The sequence below is a fragment of the Nomia melanderi genome, chromosome 8 (assembly GCF_051020985.1).
Source record: "Nomia melanderi isolate GNS246 chromosome 8, iyNomMela1, whole genome shotgun sequence".
Taxonomy (NCBI): domain Eukaryota; kingdom Metazoa; phylum Arthropoda; class Insecta; order Hymenoptera; family Halictidae; genus Nomia; species Nomia melanderi.
This window is the reverse complement of record NC_135006.1, coordinates 6,969,599-6,993,383: the sequence shown is the minus strand read 5'-3', so window position 1 is coordinate 6,993,383 and position 23,785 is coordinate 6,969,599. Positions and strand designations below refer to the sequence as shown.

Genomic DNA, 23,785 nt, shown 5'->3' with positions numbered 1-23,785 from the left:
CACGGAAATTTCCCTCGCCTCGAACCGGCGCCCGCACCAACTTTCTTCGTCCACCAACCCGCTCCCCAGTCGGAAACTTCCGTTTTCCTAATGGAGGGAGAAGAAAGGATAAACTGCCGACTCAGCGATCGCTGACACCCCAGCCCTGAAATTTACCGGTTTTCCGCGAACGAATGTCTGCGGACTGGGGCTCTCGGGCTATTTCGATTCAGGCTGGAGATATAGCGGGAGAAGGAACCGTGTTACGTGTTCCTTTTCTTATAGTATACCTCTGACCCTAGATTTACGCGGTAAATTAGAACATTATGTACACGTTAGCCTTTACGCACGACCCTAACCCCTTGCTCTATGACTGATTTCTTAGCTGTGATCGATGCAACTAGTTTATCATTAATAAGGTAAAGACACCAGTAATTGTCTCGGTATCAGTAGTTGACCATTTTCCAAGAAAACGTGGAAAATGAGGTTTTCAAGGGTAATAATTTTTCGATAAATGCACCATAGATATGCTGCAGTATATATCGACTCAACTCCGAAACACTTTTCCCTAAATTAAATTGTTTATCGTAGAAATTGACAATTTATTTCATTTACGTTGGTTGCATGCCTCCAATGTCCAACGTGGAATTAACTTCTTTTCATTCGTATTTGTCCTTTTACTTGTAATTTCTCATAATCGTTGCAAATATACGACATTAAAGTGATCGCCTTTAGTGTTTTTAGTTTTACTATACGTGGCCAACTGATAATTAACGTATGGCCAATTACCAGTTTTCTCGTTTTAAAAGATGGTCAACTTCTGATACAAGTATTGGATTTTCAAACAGCGTTTTCACGCATAGGATCTCTTTATTTTATAAAAGAGCGAGTGTTTACTATTTTTCTTAACTGGTCAACTATTGATGCCTTTACCTTAATTTATTAGTAAAAAACACAATTTTGATGCTTGTTCTATGTCAACGTTTACTTCAAAGGTTAATAATTAATAATAAAAAAATAACATTTAATTTAAAAATTCAGTTTGAAATTTCGTCAAGAGTCTGACACGATATTGTAAGTGAAGGGATTAATTTACGCGATCTGAATTTTTTTTTAATATGTCCAATGCACTTTACAATATGTCCAGAATGGACATTTATTGAATTGTTTTATCCGTATTTAGAGATGTAGCACGTAGATGCTTCCTCGGCAGAATGTATCTGTATTGTAGTCGTCCCTAATGTTGTGAGGAGAAGATCGTTGGGATGTTTTCTGCGTAATCTTCTAGGAAGATCTCCTGAACATAGCTTATCTACTTGGATAATTTTCTAGCTTTGTTTTATGTCTGCCAGACAGATGTTTGATTTCCTCTTGTATAGATCTAATCATAAGATCGTTAAGTACTTGTTCGTTCCTCGTTTATTATAGTTCTTAGTATGATGGATTGCAATGCTTCTATCATTATGTGTGGCTTTTGGCTATCATGCCCCATAGTTGCGATCCTAGAGGTCCAAATTCGTTTAAGTTATGAATGTAGAAACACTAATTAAAGTGTCCTTTTATTTTTCGAAATGTTATCATTATTATTTCTTTTTTTTGGCTATGTGAAATAAATGTGTATTTTTAAAACTTCTACCAGCTTTTCTTTCCAATATTTTGTTCTTTCTTGTACTGACAGGCTGGATTCACGTCATACAGGTGTATAATACATGTTAACATTTTATGTAAGGACAAATTCGATTGAGTAATTTACTATTTAGTGTAATTATATGCATATATTTTACCAGTGGGAACGGTAGTTTTTAAATAATATTCACTGATATTGTGGAAGGTTTAATAGTGAGCTATTTACTAATTTATTGCGATGTTACAAAAATACTTTGGTTATTTTTAATATAAAAGTCACAATCAAGGTATAAGAAACTAAATTAGGAAAAGTATGAATTGTCAACTCAGAGATCGCTGACACTGAAACCGTGAAATTATCCTGGTTTTCCGCAAACGAATGTTTGTGGACTCGGGCACTCATGCTATTTTGATTCTATCTGGAGATAAAGCGGAAAATGGAATAGTGTTGAATTTTTTTTTAATATATCTACATACTAACAGTTTTTCTCAGATTCTTATTTAATAGTTGCAAAGAATACAAATTCACACGTTAAGAAGCGATACCGATCGCATTTACGTACAACCTGCAATCGAATTTTCATTCGTACATAAAGTGTTGACGATTTTTTGCATCAGCTAGTTCACAAAACAGTGAATTGTGTAGCTGGAAATTTTTAATGAGATTTATTTATTCCGCTATGTGTAAAAAAATCCAAATATTTTATGGTTGTTTAATGTATTTTAAACAAATGATCAATAAGATATTGTTATACAGAAGCTGTTCGTAAAACTGTTCTGATTATATTTGTTAGTGATATTTGATTTATGAGATTGAAATAATTTGATACGTGGCGTTACAAGTGGAATAGGTCTGTCTTTGACCAGCCAAAAATCGGAAAATATTTTTCCCTATAAAAAATAAAACAGAATTTGATGAATTTTATAGTAAAAAAAATTGTGTATAATTTAATCACCTAATGAATCGTGATAAATTTCAATTGTATGGTTAAAACTTCATTTGTCAATCTATTTTTACGTTTAAAAAGTTTGAAAAAATACTGTTATACGAGAAAATTAATCTCATTTCACCTCATCAAAGTATTCTCATTCTAATTGTAATATGAACGTACGTAATTTAATGTTTTAAAGGATTCCTGGGAAACCATTTAATTAAAAGGTACGAATTTTAGTAATAATTGTTCCGCGAATTAATAAATCGAAAAAAGTGCACGATAATCTACCAGGAAATTAAAAATGTACGGTAATCACACCAGAATTATATTTTAATACTGGTTATTAAGACCGCTGCGTATTTAAATAAGTCGGCCTCGTGAGAATAAAATCCTAGAGTGTTATCAAAAAATTATTATAATTATAAATTACGTCTCGTTACAAAAGACGTATAACACTCGACTTTTCTCTCTCCCCCACCCCCACTCTCTCATTCTCTACCATCCTGTCACTGTCCTGAAATCTGGGTTAATCGAAAGAAAAGTTAACCGCAATCCGTACTATCGGACTTTTAATCTTAATTAAAGGACTGCTTGCCAGATCTTTTGTATCGTAATTAAAAAAGTAAGTTCTGATTGATACCATTCCTTTTCCTTCTTCTTTCAACCTAATCTGCGAAACGCTGTGCGATCGAGGTAAAATAATTTGTATAGTAATAAGTATAAAGGAAAGTTAAAACCCAAGCTACAAATTAAGTATAATCTGTCTTTTAGTACGATAAAACATGATTAGGTTTAAATTACCACATTTCTACTCAGATATTTATTAAATACGTTTGTAGTCTATTTATTATACACTGATAAAATTTTATACTAAATAAATTTCTACTATTTTGTAGTTTTATCTTGACAGTACAAGAAGACTTATTAACAGAACCATAACTTGAATATTTAATACATTAAACAAAACTACGTAAAACAAAACTCTTCAACAAAACCCACATCCCATACACGCTTTTATTTGATTTTCTCACATATTTCCTCTTCCACAAATATTAAACACATATTTACAATATTAAACAGTTTATTTTCAATAATAAAATTTCACAACATTAAACAAGCAACGTGTAAACATAAATAACCAAGAATCCGCCAAACAGTACACGTATACTAACACGCGCAAAGAGATTCATCGAACCAATTAATAACTCACACCGTTTCCACCAAACGTAACCGCTAAGAAGCTCCACTATCTTATTCCAATTGACGAAGGTCCCAAGAACGCGAAATCCTTGCACCTCGGGGACCCGAAGGACGGTCCGAGGGAGTCGAAAGGAGGACGGACCGCGAGGGATGGGTGGGAGGGATAGAGAAAATCGTACTTCCGGCTTCTAAGCAGAAAATCTAATTTGCCTAGCTTAACTCCTAAGGAGCTCCAGATGTACGGACTCGAACACACGGGAGTTTCAATTTACGAGGGCGAGGTCTCTCGCTTCAGAATAGTCTGACGGGTTAGGGGTGGGTCGGGCGCGGGAGGAGGGAGAAGAAGAACCAAGATGTTTCAACGGGTCTCGACAGCGCGGACCTGGCCTTTCCATCCCTTAGCCATCATCTTCGTGCCAAAACCCGTATCTTCCAGCCTCGCTAACGGTCCTTCCTCGAGAGCTAAACAAACATCATTACTTCTGGCCTTTCTGGATCCCTCTGTCGGCACCGGTGGCAACCGACACCCCTCGCCCTCGCCGCTAACCCGGCCCCCAGAGCAGATTCCATGTCTGCTGCAGCCCTCCCGCCTGCCAAACCCGCCAATGTACACCGACCAAACGCCGCTCCTGAATACGTAATCCGTCCGTGGTAACACTGATACTTCGTTAAGGGGGAGCCTTCGAGACCACGCGCGGCGAGGGTGATTGAGGACGGACGGACGGAGAGGGAAGCGTGAAGGGATGAGTCCTCGATGTATGAAGTTAGACGATGGTACGGGAACCGGCGATTCGTGGTCGTACACCGACAGACACTCGATTCGGTTAACGTTTGTTCGCGCCGTCGGTGTTCGTAAGCTGCGGCGGAGATAGGGAAACGGAGGTTAGGTGCTGAGGGTTTCACGGTGTCGAGTCGGATAGCGACGGTGAGTGTTTTCGTACGTTGAGTTCTGTTCTTTTGTTGCGCTGGGGAGTGATTGTGAATAGATGGCTCAGCGTTGGAGAATGTTGAATTGTTGAATTTGGGGTGGAGCATTGCAGCTGAAGGAAACTGTCCTCTTTTTATAGATTTTATGTAGTCGTGTTTGATATTGACGAATAAGGTAGTGCACTGATCAGATTGCAGATCTTTGTGTCTCTATATATAAAAATTTCCAAAAGTTTATAAAACACAATGTTGGTCCAATTTAATCGAGTTAGGTTTCAAGTGAAACTTTCTATCGAGTAAGTATGGCAAATAAATAAATACACGGAAAAGTTTTTTAATAAATTTATATAACGTTCCTCTGACGTCGGAAGTTATTAGCAACGTGTGATGTTCAATCTACAGCTTTGAATATAATTTTCTGATAGTCAGGAATTGAAAAAATTTTGTAATTTTCCTCGCGTGGGTATAGTAAGATTTCATTTCTTTTTTCTTACAATAAAAACCTCTCATTTCCCGAATTACTACAAAAATAAAAATACTGCAATAACAACACAAAAAATAAACCAGTATTCAACGATCAAATAGGAGGTCGTTGAACGGAACTTCACAGTCGAACCGAGCGAACTGTAAAAATCATCCTCGTCGATCTTTGAAGTCAACCTCAACCCATCGCGTTTCAAAGTTCCCTGAACCGTCGATTTGTAAAACCATCGGCGAACGCCGGCGCTTACGCCTCCAACCGTTACCCACACTTCTCCCCTAACCGAATCAACACGGAACGACACGGCCAGGACTCCTTCTACCGAAAAAATCCCTTCGGGCGGCGTTACCATGAAACTGTTCCGTACTGCAGCCGGACCGAAAACAAAAAGCAAACAAAAAAGGAAACGGGAGCCAGGAAAAAGTAGAGGAATGAAAACAATACAGCGCGCGGTATCGATATTTCGCCCGTAGGTATCGTAACGAAACAAGAGTTTTACTTCGTTAATCCTGTGCTGCCGCGGGCAGCTCGATTCGCGTTTAACCCTCGACTGCGCAAGGCCTGTTCGGACCTGTTCCTATGAACAGTTGAACAGTCGTTTCAATTTGCATCATTCGACGAGCGATAAGAAGTATCACTGTCGGAGAAATGCATTTTCTAGTTCGAATATTGAGTATTTATTTTTGGCTGTAAACAAGAAACATATGAGACGTTTATTTTGAAAGTGACGTAAGTCCATTAAAAGAAAGACAAAAAACTGTTAAAAAATAAGAAGATAATACAGAATTGGAATTGTTATAAGCATTAACTTGATTTTTTTCGATAATGGACTTAAGCCACTTTCAAAATAAACGATTCATATATATAATTGAGTTGTACACTTGGAAAATTCTAAAAATGTTCATAGAGTACATCGAACACGTTTATATAGTGCTATAAAAATGGACAAATATTGTGTGTTTATTTGTCATAAATCTTTTCATCCCTTTTTGAATACCATATAATACTAGTGTTCTAGGAAACAAATATTCACGATTAATGTAGAAAATATATTTAACTGAAAATGAAATTTTCAATGATAAATATTAGTTTTTTATTAGGTGCCGAGATAGATACCTTATCTGCTATGCAGTCAGCGCTAGATAATCACAGAGTTAACCCTTGCATCTTTAAGAGGAATACTCTGCTCCACATATTCTCCATATTTAAACAAAAATATATCTTACTATCTTTTAACATACTTCTCAAGATACACTTCCCTTCAGTTCAATTCGAATAGTTCCTTCCACGATGCACCCAGATAGTCGCGTTTCAAAAAATACCTGAGTAATCAACGTGTTAAAATGGGACCGCGGCTCTACGCTGTTTAAACGTTTGTTCCGGCTAACCGTGTTCATCCCGGCGAGCTGGCCTTGTCGAAGGGACCAGACGCCCAAGCTCCGCCTGGAACGTCAAGGGGGTTGGAACGAGCGTTGACGGGGCGGAAACCAGTGGGGGAAATGCAATTTGTTGCTTCCGGGCAGGCGAAGTCCTTTAAAGAAGTGCATCTTATTACCAGCAGCCAGCAGGGAGACGAGAAACTCGCGCCCCCGTAAATAATGAGGAAGCCAGTCAGCCAGCCAGCCAGCCAGCCCCGCCAAGAGAAGAACGTTGCTTCGTGCCGTCTCGTCTGAGCGGTGTGTCGTTGCCGTTGCTGCGGAGACACAAAAGTGAGCCACCCGCAACGCTGGTCCGGAATATTATTCGTGAGACTCGAGACGGGGGTCCGCGTAATACATCGAAGGAAAAGGAGACGCGGATGCCGCTATTTCGAGCCCTTATTGTCGGCGAGTGACAATCGTGCAAAGTTACTCGTTTGCCCGGCCGCCCCCCGACGGGGCTTCAACTTTGTTTTCAATGGAGAATTATGGCATTACCGGCGGAACGCGCGAACGCGGCAGTCGATACCGGCCGACGGAAATCGTTTCCCAGGCACCGACGCCATTCAACCCTCTTCCCGCGATGATTTATTGTTCCGTGTTGATTGCGCGGGAACATTCGACACGACACCGACCAGACGACGGCGCTGCGGTTGTAGCGTCGGGAGACGCGGTCAAGTGAATGAGACTCACGTTGCTTTGCTGATTTTAGTGTGGGCCTTGTGTGGTGAGGGAACGTCTTGCGTGGAGGTTGAATGGAGGTCCGGAAGAGACTTGATGTTCTGAGATCGGAGTTTGAACAAGGACTGCCAAAAACAATGTCTCGGACGGATTTTGTGACATATTGCCGTTTATGTTGTAGAAGTATATTGGGAAATGTCTGTGGGAAAGACTGATAGATATTTTAGGAAGAGGAAATAATTGTAAAGTTAACGTACTTTACGAGTTAAAGGACCAAGGCATGATGCTTTAAATTTTGGCCAATTTATGATGGTTTCAGTGATTAAAACAATGGGACATTTTGATGAGTCTAATACTTCAATTATCTACAAAATAATTACACTGAACAATACTAGCATATAATATTAGATATACATAAAGAAATGTTTCATCTAGCACAAACATGACAATAAACTACAGCATTAAACTCGATTTTCCCAGTACCATAATTTATTATATATCTGTATTCCCAAGACATATTCCTATTTTTGCACTGTATATCCCAAGAAATCACCAATGCCCCCCAAATTCCAAGTAACAAAAATTTCCAACAAACCGTATCGAAAATGCACTTCCTACGTCTCGTCTCACGGTACGAAACACTCATAACTATATACACCGCAGACAACATAAAATCGACAAGCTCACGACACGCACTGAACTGACACATTTTCGTCTCGCTGGATTCAGATTAGCTGGTTCATCGATCAGCGCTACAGTTTCCTGATCACGGCCTCTCGACGGATCTTAAGTGCACAACGTTCTCGGATAGTCAGCTAACATCGACCAAGTCGAACGCCCCCGTCGCCCCTCCACCGGCCAATTAATTAACTTAATGACCAGCACGATCCGCGCGGCCCGCTTTAACGTCCCATAACGCGAAACGCTATCGGCCTTGCTCGCTGAAACAGCGATCGCTCGCTCGCTTGTTATCCAACGATCGTGGATGAACATTCTTGGAAGAGTTTCGATTCCGCGTCCTCGAATCGCGAGAGGATAATCGCAAGACGAGGTCAACGACTCCTGAAACCCTTCTCTGATATTATCGGATCTAGGAGGCGATCGTTCCAAGTGCATAGGTATGTGCAACGCGGCTGGAAGAGAAAAGAGACAAAACGAGAATCAGGAACAGAGAGGGAAGGAGAGTCTCATCGAGGCAGCCCAAGGAATGCCCCATCATATTTCGCCTCGTTCAATCAGTTTAACTCCATTGTGCTCCGTATTCCCCGCTCTCAAATTATCGAGAATCGACCACCGACACTCGCTACGTCGCTCCACGAAAGGATCGATGCAATCGCTCGAATTATCTCGCATCTTCCTGCTTGCACGGGATCTCTGTGTACACTGTGGCGTCAGTTACATTGTTCTCGCGACAATGGCCGCGCCAATGGTAACGTAAGTATCAAGACGAGGATATTTATGGCACTTGCTACTGTAATTAGGCGTGTGTATTTAGTTGGGAATTTATTTCAAGGTTGGAGATTGGAGTTTTACGAGGTCTTGAAGTATGGAATGATCGGTTTGCTTGGTGTGAAATAATTCAGTTTGTTGGTGTATTTGATTGGGTGTTGTAAGAATTAATGATAAATGACTTTGTCCAGTAGTAACTTGGACCTATAATGATTTTCCAATAGTGATTTTAAAGTATCATTATTCGAAGTAACATTATTTGAATATATATTGACAAAAATAAATTATTCTTATATGAACCACCAGCTTCGTTCCAGACTAAATAATAAATAATTAACAAGCTACAGTTGAGTAATCAGTTGTCTTTAAAGAAAAAAGTAAAATTGACTACACAAAGCAGTAATTTGGTTCATAAAAGGAGTCCAATAAGAAAGTATATAGATACTTGTTTATCCTAGGAAGGTTAACAAATTGTATGCAAACGAGACGTTCACATCGAAATCGAATAGTGGCTTAATTAATGGATTAAAGGAGCTTCTAATCTCAAAGGCGACAGCGTAGCATTAAAATACGTGCGTGCTCGGCACGGAACTTCGAAACTGATACGAATTAATAGTTAAAGAAGAAATGTCAATAAGAAGGCAGGCGAAATTCTCTCGAGCGTCGTCGAATTGCCTCGTCAATTAAAAGTATCGTAAGAACCTGACGAGAAGTTCGATAACTTACGGATAAATAAGGACACTCCAGACCGAGTTGGAAGTTTTCACGATCCCTGTGTAACGAGTAACTATTAATTTCCCGTAAAATTACGGACGGTCGGGCAGGCGTCTCGACGAGCGGAGCCACTTCTCTCGGAGCCGAGCAGCAGCCCCGCTCCTTCGTGGATCGTGCCGATATCTGAGCTATAATCGAGCCGTGGAGGATGAGCTTAATTCGTCGCTAACTCGATACATCGACGGGCCTTGTCAACAAGTCGGACAGGCCATCATTTAATTACGTAACAAGGCGGATCGTAATTTGCGGCTCTTCGTTTTTCGACTTCACCGCTCCACCTGGGACGGAATGAAGATTCTCGAGAAAAGGAAGATCGCAGAGGAACGGGAGAAACGGGACCTTTGAACCGATCTGTCATAATATTAGGTCATTCCATAAGTAATGCAATACAGTTGTTTTCTTATGCTACCTTCTAGTGTAAGAAATTAATACTTACATTTTTCTTTTCGTCGACGTATTGATCGTTATTTGTGACTTTTCCGATTTTTCGACCGATTTTTTAATAGCATTTTCCGAATAATTTATAAATAATTTGTTAAAATATAATTTAATAGTACAAAGAATCTTTTTAAATTTGTCTACAATGTAGAAATATTAAATTAATTTTATAATACACAAGATTGTTTAAAAATAGATAGAGTTGAATTTTTAACATTTAAGCCCTTGCACTTGATTTATTTTGAATGTTGTTAGGTGTGAAATTGTATTTATTTTTACGGAAATGAGTTAAAATAATTTATAGCGATAGAATTCAACGTTTATATTTATTTCATTTATTATTATTATATGATTTAATTGTTATAATCTTTTAAAGTATGGTACTTTCTAAAACAATTTCCAACGTTCTATAACAAATTTATATTGTCATCTCCAGCATGACGTACGAGTGTAAAAGGTTAATATATGTACATATTAATTTATTTGAAATTTTTAATAAGACATACTGTTAGATAATTTCTATTATTAAAACAATCCGTTGAATAAAATTACTTCATTTCATTAAAAATGTCGAAGGTATATTTCAATTCTAATAATGTAATAAAAATATAATGAAGAAGATTTGTTGATGGTTTTGTTAACTGTACAACCAAAATATTCAGGACAATCACTGACGTTATTTTATGAAAATATGTGCAATGTGTTATTTTAGAATCGAATGCTTCATGCTTAAACAATCGGTCACTTAATTATGGTCAATTTTGAACGAAGAGATATTGCATTCGTATGTTACTGTGCAAGACACCGTGTTCCTCGTGGTCACTCGAGGATCGTTCCATCTGAATATTCAACAACCTTTTCGCGTTACACACTGGCTCCGATGTCGGTGCACCGAGTTCTATGTGTACATACGCGTGCACCGGCCACTCCGGTCGCTGCAAGCTCGGATGTATAAACAGTCCACTATCCATAGTGTCGCCGCTTTGCTGTCGTGACGCCACCATTATGAGCCGATATAGGTCATGCGTGCACGCGTTTCACGTGCATGTATATGACTTGAACGAAACAACTAAAGAAAACTAATTTCCATCGAAACAAGGAGATCTCGGAGAACCACAAATTTCTGCATCTCATTATGAACATGTAAAGTATTAAAGTAAAAAATACAAATTTTATAAATTGTGAGTTTATAATTATGTAAATCATTATTTTCTCAAATGGAAGGTATATTTATCGATGAAAAATTAGAATAGAAAAATATTGAATACGTACATTTGTAAATTGAAAACCTATTTTTAAACTTGTGTTGTTGTGACAAAAACTATGGAATTTATTTGGAATTCGAATTCTATTTTACCAATTCAACGAGGGAAAATAAATATTAACAGAATTTTATACTCCTTTTAGTTTATTTCCTAATCTGATATTTAAAATCAATCACAGTTATCTCTTGTTCAATAATATTTGGTCAAGTACTTCCATGATAATTGGTGCATCTAACAAACGGTTTAATATTAAATCAAACTTCGCTTCAATATTAAATTCTATGCTTATTGGAATACCTAAAGATCATTCATTAGAATATTAATTGTTCACGATTTAGAATGACAAAATGTGAATACTTGTTTCAGTTAAACTCGAAATGGTTTAATACCGACAATGAACAAAATTTCCGATAAAGGAATTTCAGAATTTATATGAGGAATGCGTAACAAGAAATTCGCTGCTTCCACCGAAGTACTTAGTATGATCCTGAATTCTCGCTCCGACATGAATCTGCTGCGAATATCTTACTTCAAAGGGATAAAATTAAATGCTTTGACTGAAACGGCTGAGTTGGAGAACTATGTTGTTATTCCTGTCATGCGCAGTAAACAAGTGTAATTATTAACGTTCAGAGAAATTCGCCGAAATTAAATTAATGCAAAATGCACAAACATAACCACGACGTTTGTCCCGGAGTCGTGCTCTTGTGCTTTGAACTAATTATGTAACTTTTAACAGTGAAGGGAGCCCGAATAAAGGTGTGGCAATATTGCTACAATTGATTCCAATTCAATTATTACAAATAATTTATGTGAATTCGTTTGTCATACGTGAAGCTAGACAAGGACACCTTCCTTTGAAAACTGAAAGTTAATTAGCTTCGACGCGGCCATGATTTTATTCATCAGAAACAAACATAATATATTCTGCGCAATTTGTTTTATACCAGTGCATATTCATAAATTAATAAATCATGTGTATGAACCACGTAGAATACTATTAAAGTAATATCGCGTTCATTAAACAAACATTTATCAATTACTCCGACTTCGATTAGAAAATCAAATGTCACGCGGGGAAGTCAGAAAAACATTAATATTTCCCGCAGTGATGGCTGTATCAATTTGAAATACGAAAATATTGGTACGAGTTTTATACAGACCACGGGTCCTCGAATTAATATCGGGAAACGAAGTACGCATGCCTAAAATATTGCACGGAGGGATACATAGTTTTCTTTCATTTCGACGAATTCTCTTGCGGCCGTTGATTAAAATCAAAGGCAATAGAATTCGATTGGTCGGAAATCTCATCCGCAAATTCCTCTCGAGCGTGTTCGCCAATTGGCAAGAGGAATCGGGCCGAAAGCGACTAACGAAGTGGAGGATACTCGGAACGGCCTTGAACTTTTGGCCCAATTGCACCGCGATTACGAAGATAAATCTTCGGCCACGAAACACCACAATTAGGTTGCGCGAAACAGGCACGTAGGGAATGTAAAAGCCGAACGCGAGGAACATAACTGGAGTAGGCACACAGCAGTTATTAAATCACCGTCCTCTGAGTAGTGGAACAAAAAATAGTGGCGAAAAAACGAAATGCGATTACTATTTGACAATTTCGCGACTCTGCAGGTGTAATTTGCAAGAACTTTTATTCTCCCGGAAAAAAGCGTAAATTGTAACGGTAATTAAATAAAATAAAAAGGACTGTCAGGTATAAAAAATTTTGATTAGCCTGGCGCGGAATCGTGCACGGCTTGAAAATTACAGAAATTTAATGGTAATGGAAAACGTGCTTCTCTAAAAAAATAACTTCGTTGTTAAAATAATTTTAATTTACACGAGAAACAGGTGGATATATGCGTTACAGAAACTGAAAAATTGTAAAGAAACTCGTGGTATGATAAAAGTGGATGAAATTTGCATCGATTCATCGATCGATAGACGATGAATTGATTTTTTTGTATTCTATTGTATAATATAAACAAAATAAATAACTGCAGTAATGATTAACAGTATTTTCATACTATTTTAATCTAATTAAAATACTTTGTAGTAAAAATAAATTTGTTTTTAATTCCTGTCGCCTTAGTTCTGCTATGAAAATATCAATTTGCATAAAAGTTCGCTGTTTAGTGACCAAATACTGAGCGAGAGGGGAAACTGTTGTTTACACAAACTTTTTAGTTCCGATTTCCAAAGATCCGTAGATTTTCCTTCGATCCCATTACGCCCTCGCAAACCCAAATTGAATGTAGGTCAGGATGGCGTTTCAAGTTCGATAACGTCACAGTGACTCATCCTTCCTGGAAGGAAAATAAAAAAGTACTACTAGATATAACACTAAGGGCTGAGCAAGGATGTAAAGATCAGCTTTCAGACGTAAACATACAAAAAACGTAAAATGCTCGACAGAATAAGAAAGGGTTGAAAACATAAAAACAACATTACCTTGTAATTATTTCTACGTTAATTCATAGTGTACATTAAATTAATTATTAAATACTACTTAATTATCTTCATATTAAAAATTCAGGTAACATCCCTCTGAGAAAATCACAATAATCTCTATGTTCCTTTTATAGTCTCCCTACTAAATTACGAACTAAAATTTCATCAGTCTCGAGAAATAAATACAACCGTTAATAGAGGAAACAGATTTCTCTCTGCCATTCAAAGACGAAACTTCACGCAAATGTCCGCAACCAACTTAACACTTTACACGCGCTTGTGTCTAAATACAATGCTGCTGCCCCTAAAATTGTTTCCGAACAACGCAGCAAAATCAAACCGACGTCCGCGCAATGAATGGAAAATAGTGGTAAAAACGGTGAAACGGTGGGATAAAAGCGACCACGCTTGATAAGCCTGTGTAAATTTTGTGGACTTGTGGTTTTGCGGCCGCTCTCCATTGCCGATCGATCCGCTGCCACTTAATTCGATCGTCCGCGTGTCGCTAATGAACTGTTTCTCCATTCTCTGCGATTGCGCCGCGAAAACTCTCTTTGCGGAAGAGCAGCGGCGGGTTAATAAAATTGTCAAACGAACGTCATCGGGGACGAGCTCGGTCGCGAGCCGAGTGCTGATTGAACTCTGACATTAAAGCGTGTTTCGGCTTCTCGGTTCTCTTATCCTTTTTTCCTCGGGGCGGGCGCTGTTTGAACAGATCGTCGACAATGGTCGGATACTTTTGAGTTTTCGACTCTGAAGGAATACAATGGGTGGCGGCCTCAATCCCGCTATTCCGAGGGTTAATATTTTAATTCAATTAAAGGAGTATGATTTTAGTATGACCGACTGCTATTAAATTTTCCGTCGGATCTTGACAACTCGTGCGTCAGTTGAGGAAATGTATCTTAATACAGATCTTTGAAGTGGACGTTTTGTTATCTTAAAACGAATGGATTGATTGAATTCCAGGTTTAATGTATTCGTAAGAGTTTTTAATTTAAGTAATGTATAGTGAAACGTTCATTGTAATTTTCGATTGAGTAACATTATCAGTAAATTCATTTTCTATTTAAATGTTATTCTGGGGAATTAATATTTATAAGAATTCTATTCTAATTGTAATTTAAATAATATAAAAAAATAATATAAATTAAACTAAAATCAAAGTAGAATAGAGTACAATGTTAAGGATTACTTTGAATTTACGGATAGTACAAACACAGGTGCAATGAAAGAATAAAAAGAAAATTGAATCTACAAACAATTTTTTCAAATACTTGCTTTCTTATAATCGAACCTACAAATAATTATTTCAAATACTTGCTTTCCCATAATCAAACCTACAAGTAATTCTTTTAAATACTTGAATAGTTAACTTAATTTGAATAATTAATGAACTTCTTCAAATATTTGTGTAATTAACCCCTAAACTCGACTGTACCCATAGAACAGTTGAATTCCTTACCTGGCATTGCTGTGGTCCCTGTCGGTTGGGCGACGAAGCCTTCGGTCTTGGTTTCTTCACCCCCAACTTTCCAGGATCCCCGCCGCCAGGTCTCGACTCCTCACTGCTACCTAAAACCAGAGAGAACAGATACCGGTGAGGTGCAAGGTCGTTGGCTTTTCGTCAGTAGCCGACGACAAATCGAACATCTTGATAAATCGAGACAGGTCCCGAGGAAAACCACGGCTCGCGGAAGAAACTCGTTTTCCTGTTCCGTCGATCAGGGGATGAAACCATTACCTACACCGCCGCGAAGCCTCGGAGATCCACGATCGATGATTTCTTGCGACGCCGTGCAAGATTTCACCCGCGCAGCCCACCCGGTAGCACACGCGATCATTTTCTTTGACCTGTCGAACGGAGGAACCCTAGACTTCTCCGAGGCTCCGACTTATGGAAGATTGATTGCGCGGCGTGTTCTTTTTTGCGCTCGACACAGGATACACTTAACGGCCGATTGGCCCGTCGTCAACATCGATCCGAGCTCCGGCGAAGAAACCATCGAGAGGCAACTGCTCGTCATTGTGTATCGGGACCCGTGATTTATTGACGAAAACGTCGATCTTATTCCAACCATGTCCAGATCAACGGTGACTTCACGTGCGATGAGAATTCGTTGATCGACTTTTCACATAAAGCGAATAAGATATTAAGTTCTGGGTTTTTGGGAATTTTTAGATCTCTTTGATATAGAACCATTTATGTCGAACTGAATAATAAGAAATTTTATCTATTATTTGCATCGGTGGATGAACCTGGATTTAGAATTGTTTGGGTTCTTCGAATAAGTGGTAAATGCTAAAATAATATTGTAGTTTTAGAATTGTACATGTTTTATTTCATACGATACCAGCAACAAATAAATCGGATATAATTCCCAATATTAAACAATAGGCTATAGAACCTCACAATTTCGAACAACATCGCTAGTCAATAATTTGAAATAAAAATCACAGAAAAAAACAACAATTTAATGGCAACAGTCCACGTGGAAATGAATAAAACACAAACTCCACAACTCGACGATAGAACGACACAAACTCCGCCAAAAAAAGAATTCAAAATTCGCAAATCCCATCCTGTCCGAGACAAAGCCAAACGCTAGGAGGTTAATTCCATTAACCTTTCGTACAAATCCGACTATCTTAGAAGTCATACCGTTTATCCCATTATTTCGAGAGACGGTAGTCTTCCGTCGATCGCGGGAAGAATGGAGCGAACGTCGCTAAAGATTTTCCTAGAACAGCGATTCATTCAGTCCCCAAAACTAAATACAACTTCTCCCGATTGTAACATTCGTATCATTGTGCGCGTCGACAATAACAACACGATCTAGGTGAAAAGGGAGCGAAAGCCGGAGAGTTTACCCAGAGAAACAGCGACACCGGGCGAAGCGGGGCGCGGGGGGAACGTAAAGTCCCTCGATTCCGCGCGGACATTTTCAATTATAGCGGACACATCACAAAGAACAAAATGGAGGAGCCCTCTCTGACCGGAGATTGTGCTCGGCAAGGCTCATTTCCGGTCGAAGAGCAGTCTTACTCCTCCGATTTACTTTCAACGTTCAAGGAGATACGCTGCCACCCTCCTTCCTCCGCAGTCAGCCCCCTACGTTGAATCGCTGTTACTAACTAGCAACACCTGCGACCATCCTCCTCCCCGTACCTGGTCGAGAGTGCTTCCTCTTTCATCCCTGCTTCATGGCGTATTTAATTAATGATTGTTCCGAGAGTCCCGGCGCTTTCGTGTCTTGGGAGGCCTCGTCGTGCTTTATTTTCACGCGGCGCGAGCCCGAAGGAGAAATGGCCTCGTTTAGGATTTAATTATTACTGCCCACCTCCCTGCTGCCGCTCCTACAGGATGCTCGCCAGAAGACGAATACGTCTTCAGCCATTCACGTGGACGTCTTTTCCACGACGGACATCGGGATCGGGATGATGCGGCCCAGATGAAAGACGCTGAGACTAGACTGAAACGACGACCAGTACCGGGATACAATCGACGGGGATGAGGATAGGGGTTAATTGTTGAACCCAGAGCGACGAGGAGGAGGGGGGCGGGCTTTGTTCCGATGAATTAAGGACGGGGACGAACGGGACGGGCGAACTTTTATGCGGAAATAAATGTCGGGTCGTTTTCGTAAATTCGCGGGATTCCGCTAATGCGAGCCTCCGATGCGTTCATAAGTCTTTTAAATAGGGAGGTGTTCGCCGGAGCTTGGGGAATATTAAGCCTCGGATTGAGAGGGATGACGGAAATGAATAATCTTCGTGCGGTTAGAAGTTGAATTCGTTTGGTATTTTGATGGATTCTTAGATTCTGGAATCCTGGTGGAAAATGGTTCTATCAATGTTTCTTTCTGAGTTTATTTTTTTACGAGGGCAAGGATGTATCTAAAAAGTATAAATGTGTATATTTTTCATGTAAATCGAGTTTTTGTAATACTGTGCGCGAGAAAGCATTGGGATAAGGTATACGAATGATCCCCGAGATGTTCAACTTTAAATTTTGAGAATTGTTTCCAACTTTTTAATAGGAACACTGGATTAATAAAAATAATATGTAACAAATATTTCTTCAAGAACTATGGTCTATAATCAGATTTCATTTCATAATTAAAGGTAACTGAATTATGGAAGTAAACGACACAATTCATACCACTGTCATTCCCATTCCACGCGATTTCTTCACAGATATCGCAAAATTAGTATTGCAAAATCATGTCCACTTTATCGGTATTCACGACATGTTATCTTTTTTATTTTTCAGAAAATTCGACAGTCGAACATTTTTCAACGTCCATGAAACAATCATATAAAGTACACAAAATGGTGCGAGGTACGTTTCGGTTAAATGCGAGTCATTTAAAACTCGAACGAAAAATACGGTTTTTTTTTAGTCGGCTGCCGCTAAAAGTTTAATGCAACCGTACAACGCATTTTAATGGACCGTTCGCGTGGGTCATCAGGGGAGCGGTTAATTGTTAACAATGTTCAGCCGTGTTGACAGCAATATATTTGCGATTGACTGACACTGTTTGGCCGGCTTGTATTTCATTTACGATCCTTTGGGATACCGGAGCTCCTTTCTCTATCCTCGTTGCTCTAATTTATCCATCTCTGTCCGCGCGTCTCAGAAACAGGAACGTCACTCCGCGGCTGCTGTTCATAATTGCATCGCTAATTCCGCTAGACAAACACACGGTTTCCGTGGCCGCGACGTACACTTAATAGCCCGCAGAGGACGTGCCGATTATGCAACAGTTCAAAAAGCATTTAATATTCATGTAGTTATGGGACGCGGCAATATGACGTCTGGGACGCGAAGAAATGATACGGAGATTTCGGCTGAATTGTATTACAATTATCAACGAAATAACACGAATGAGATCGCTTACTAAACTGAATCAAGTAAAATCAGCGTGGTATTTCTTTTGTCTTCATATCATGCAGATAATCTTTTATTTGTACATAATATTGATTAACGCTTTGCACTTGACAGAGGACTCTCAGTCACTTGATTTGACATAGAAAAATTCCAGCACTACATTCCTAACGAAAAGACGAACAAAGACAAATGTACATTTAGTTATTCTCCGAATCTCCGTTAGTTTTAAAATATTTCATAAAATACCTCGTTCATCCCCAATTCCACTATTCCCACCCCATTACCAACACACATGATTATAAAACAACAAACCCAAAATATTATAACCTCTCTATGCTCCACAAACGCACACCATTAAGGGTCATTGTAATTAGCCCATTCTAGTCCGATGATATCTTTGGCAACGCAATCTCACCGCTAATAACTGAGCGCCAACTACCACGATCAATCCAACAATAACTTCTCGAAATTCGGCCGGACATCCACATCCGTGCAAACCAATAAAGAACATAATTCCCGAAAGTCGAAACGACCACGCGTCCGCCGGCGTCACGGAGTCGGGACAACTATCCAGCTATCAATCCAAGTCGACCGCGGCGTGTTGCGCGGGTCCATCAGTCGACAAAAGTCCGAACGAGATATAATTGATCGTGCGGCCGGCCGGTCCGGTCCGGTCGGTCGGTCGGGTGGCGCGGACGGATGGAAAATTCCGCGGTGGCGGGACCGAATTCGGCCAGGTCGGTCGAAGCGAATTACTCGCGGAGTCGCGAGGCGCGACTCGTTTATCAAATTCGCCTGGTATGCGCCGCATCAAAGACAGACCCGTTGATTTATTAAATTACGTCCGGGCGGGGATCGCGGCCGCGGAAAATGGAATCCCTTGAAGGCGGATTCGACTCGGGCTCGTCGTTTGACGTCGCCGCGACGACGACGGAGGGCAGAACGCACGGAGCCGCCGGGGACGCTCCGAGACAAAATTATTAAAGTTCCTTGTATACACATTTATCTTCCCTCGATGTTTGCGCTGCTGAGACGAGTATACGGACTTCCGGTAAATACGGCCCTTCCTCACCCGCGCTCGTGTCCTCCGTCGAACCTGATGAAAAGCAACTTGTTTACTCCGTCGTTGCACCGTTGACTTCCGGCCGACCGGCGAAAAAAACTTCCGGAAGACGGTAAGGAAAAAGGCCCCGTGTACTTAAGCCCCGGCTCCGACGAAGATCCTTTTATTTCCAGGGAAGTTCGACCCCTCGAGGACGCGATCCGTTTTGGACTTCCCTGAAGGGGAGGTGGGATTGGGATGGCGAGACAAAGAACGTTCCAACGATATTTCGTTGCGTGTGTCCGATTGGAAGGTTCTATAATCTTTTTAGCAGTTCCCTGACCGGGTTCACGTGTTTGGATTGCGCTCTGAGGTTAATGTTTGTATTGAGATGGCGGGTGAAACGAGTTCGGACAGAGTTGAATTGACAAGTGGGTCTTTTTGAGTATTGAAATTGGATTAGTGGAGTGGTTAAATTCTTTGGCACTGGCGTTTGAAGGAAGTGGGAGAATGGGTTGGATAACTTTGTGTTGTGAATGGTTGGATCACGATGATTTTTCATCCCTTGCGTTAAAATAACATGTCAAATTCGTGATGAAGATTTTAACAGGATTTAATGAGCATACACTTGATTCTTTTGAATTTGAATTAAGTGTTATGTGTCTGTTATTAATTATTAAATTTTGGAGGAAACATAGGTGTAGAATATGTCTAGAATGTTATTCCTTTTTTGTACTCAATCATCAATGACAAAGTAGCTGCATCAATTGTAGTTGAGAAATAAATCGTGGGGAAAGGGGTTAAATAGTAATAAGTCGCTGGTAAGTAGTTACTGTAAAGAAACGCGATTGGTTTAACTCAAGCAACAAAGAGGAATCAAATAAATCTTAAATATAATGTGAAATAATTAAACAAACCATGATCGATGAATTATTTCTTAACTGCAATCAATACAGCCACTTTATTCTTACTAATTTATTAGGAAAAGAACAAGGTTGATATTTATTTTATGCCCATGCATACTCAACAAATAAATGACACTTAGCTTTCTGAAATTCAGTTTAAAATTTTCATTACAAATCTGACGCGATATTGTAGGTCAAGGGGTTAAATATACAGAAACATGGACTACGATTACGTTATTAATCGACAAAATGAATGTCTAACTCCGTTCTTTTAAACTAAAATCAACTAAAATCCCAGCTGACATTTTACACGAGTGACAAGGAATCAGCACGGCTTTATCACGGACAGGACGCGCGGGCGTGTTCACGAGAGAGATCACGGCTGAAATATTCCTTAAATCGTCGCATTAATGCGAAACTCTCTCCGGAGAACTATTAGAATAGCGTTGAGCCACGTGCACGTAGGATCGCACGTGCGGCTGCAGCGCGATCGCGCGATGCAATTATGCACACTCATCGTCGTCGTAGTCGTCGTCTGCGACGTCGTCACCGTCCTAGCGTGACGCTCCGCTTTCTGAGGGACACCGGATGAGATAGAAAGGGTGGAACTCGACGGCCCCCGGGGGATACGAAAGGCGAATGCGATCGTGACGAGGTCGCGTACCAGCACCAACTCGGTTAAGTACACTTTATTAAGCATGCCGTCTGCGCGTTGCAGCATCCACTTACGTGGTAAATGGAATTACAAACGCATCCCGGTGCTCGTGGATTTCTCGGTTGTGGCTGACACCTCCTGCACGCGAGTTACGCGTACAAACGTTAAATCAACGATCGCGGGGAGGCGTTATGTTTGCGCGATTCTCATCTGTAGCGTCCTCGTCGGCATCGAATCAGCGAAGGGATTTGCGCAACAGTGGATCGGATCTTCGAACGAATCAAGAATTTGGTGAGTGAAAACTAGTTGGTTGAACTAGTCAAATAAGTGGGTACGAAATGAAAATAAACGAATTGGATAATGTTGGATAATATTCAATTTAAAATTCATTAAAATTCAATGTGTTTTTTCTAATCCATTCTTTAATATTAAATATTCTGTAATTCAGAATCTGCAAGTTTTATACACTTATAATATTCAAACATCCGCAAGGTATAATTAAAGTAAAAATTTGAATCAAATTACCTATATTACTTATATTTTTAATCTAATGACATCTCCAACAGCATTGAGAATTTGCATATTTTCTCCGATTTTATGTGGTTTGTCTTCATGCTGTCAATAAGATTAGCTTAGAAACAACGTTATATTATTCTATTATTCAGTCCTCATTTTCATAGTTACCTATTACTCATACAACAAAGACGCATGACAATAATAATTTTCTTCAATTACAGAAATTTCTCTTGTCATAATGTCACGAGAATCTTTCGATTTTCACAATTCTAATTATATCCGCGTGCTGTTGGACCGTCGCAATGTAAGTTAGGCGATATTACACCATCGCCGGTTCCCCCATTCCCGTCCTTCGACCGTTATACGTCATTACGCCGTTCGCCAAAGAAAAGTGAGGCTTTAATTAAAGGAAAGAGGGTCCGGGGCAAAAAGGCCAGCAGATATCGCGAAAGTTGTAAAAGACCGCTTTTCAGTTGCGAGCCGCGCTGGTCTTAATTATCCGGCTCTTCGGGCACTTTACAAGCTATGCAAAACATCGTCCACGCGGCGGTATGCGCAACAATTTTTCACGAGTTCTGCCGCATTAAGCCGCGACCTGCAAAAATGTCGAAAACGCTGGAATGCGTGTCCCCGTGCTGCGTGCTCCTACCCCCGCCCAGCCTCATCCGGATCCCCGTGCTGTGGTCAGAATAAATAACACATGGGAAATAATTGTCGTAGCTACGCGTTCCTTGTGGCAGTCTTGGTTGGTAACCAAACATTGTTTACAAATTCCGACCCGAAAGAAATTCTCGGTGCGCTGTTCAACGGAACAGGCAGCGTACGCTATTGTTCGTTGAAACAAAAGGAAAATTCGTTATAGATGTAAATCTGAAAATTATGCAGAGTTTGATTGAAATATTTGTGGAATATTTTTGAGGAAAAAATTATGTATTAAAAACTGTTGAGTGGTGAAAATGTAGTATATTGTATTATTAGTTGAAACAAAAGGAAAATTCTTTATAGATGTAAATTTCAAAATTGTATAGAGTTTGATTGAAATATTTGTGGGATATTTTTGAGGAAGAAATTATGTATTAAATAATTTTGAAGGAAGAGAAGGAAACAGGCACTACTGTTTGTTAAAATAAGAGGAAAGTTTTTTATAGATACAAATAAAAAAATTGTATATAATTTGATTGAGATTTTTATAGGGTACTTTTGAACCATTATAATATTAAGCTATATAGTATGTGTTCTGCAATTACTTTTTGGAAAATATAATAATGATGATTGTATTTGCAGTTTTCTTGTATAAAGAACAAAATAAAGTAAAACTGCAAAAGGTAATTGACTTTTCACATTGCATCTAATACGATACAAATTATATTGACATGGTTTAAGTTTAGTCGTGTATGCTCAGAAAAATTGGAGCATTTATATCTCAACAAAAAATGCAAGCTTGAACTTCTGAGCGGTGATATAGATCAAGGATAAACGTTACACATTCGCAGTACACACAAACGTGAAAACGCGGGGAAATAAAATTCTGCAAAAAAGTAATGTACCTTTTACATTTGAAATTTAATAAATCTTTTAATAGGTACGTGAAATATAATTTTCTTTGGATTATAGTTTCTATACTAGACAATTTCGCGGGTAATCTATTTGAGGAAAAATCGGTAAACTCCTCGAAAATCGCAAGCAGAAGGTGAAAATTAATTATTAGTCCTGAAAGAGCGACGATGTCCGTTTAAACTACGCGGCAAGAGTAGAACGGAGATGGAGATGTTTGTAGAGAATAGGTAATTCTGGCTAGTAATTACCAGCCGCTGATAGTTCCTTGATTGGTAACGGGAATTAGAGGTGGAATCTAATTATCTGGCATTATCGTTAAATCTGATCACTGATGGACAGTGGTCTCCTGCAGTGGTCTGGCCTTGCCATGTTAAATCCCTGAAGCCAAAATCGATTTCAACACTGGCGTAGGCGAACAGGTAGTAACCTTCGTGAAAGTAGGCATATTCATCTTCACGTTACGGAAATCGGCCAATGAAAAGAAGAAACGGTACACAGCTCTAAAATATACTCTTAATCGTTCATCTAATAAAGTCAATTTTCTTTTTAGATAAATTGTTCATATAGGTATATACCCGATAAACAAGATTTT

The 23,785-nt window shown here is 39.4% G+C and overlaps 1 protein-coding gene across 15 annotated transcripts in view; it reads right to left on the bottom strand.

Moving 5' to 3' along the window:
• LOC116426634 (uncharacterized) overlaps positions 1 to 23,785 on the bottom strand; it is a 651,129-nt gene that overhangs the window by 164,692 nt on the left and 462,652 nt on the right. For 13 of the 15 annotated variants that reach the window (XM_076369924.1, XM_076369923.1, XM_031975851.2 and 10 more), the window contains one exon: positions 15,093 to 15,202. The exons of 1 other annotated variant lie outside the window; for it this stretch is intronic. In XM_076369924.1, coding sequence (XP_076226039.1) covers positions 15,093 to 15,202 — 110 coding nt within the window. Of the gene's footprint in view, positions 1 to 13,356; positions 13,480 to 15,092; positions 15,203 to 23,785 lie in introns of those variants that run through there. One more of the 15 variants, XM_076369932.1, reaches the window with a different exon arrangement.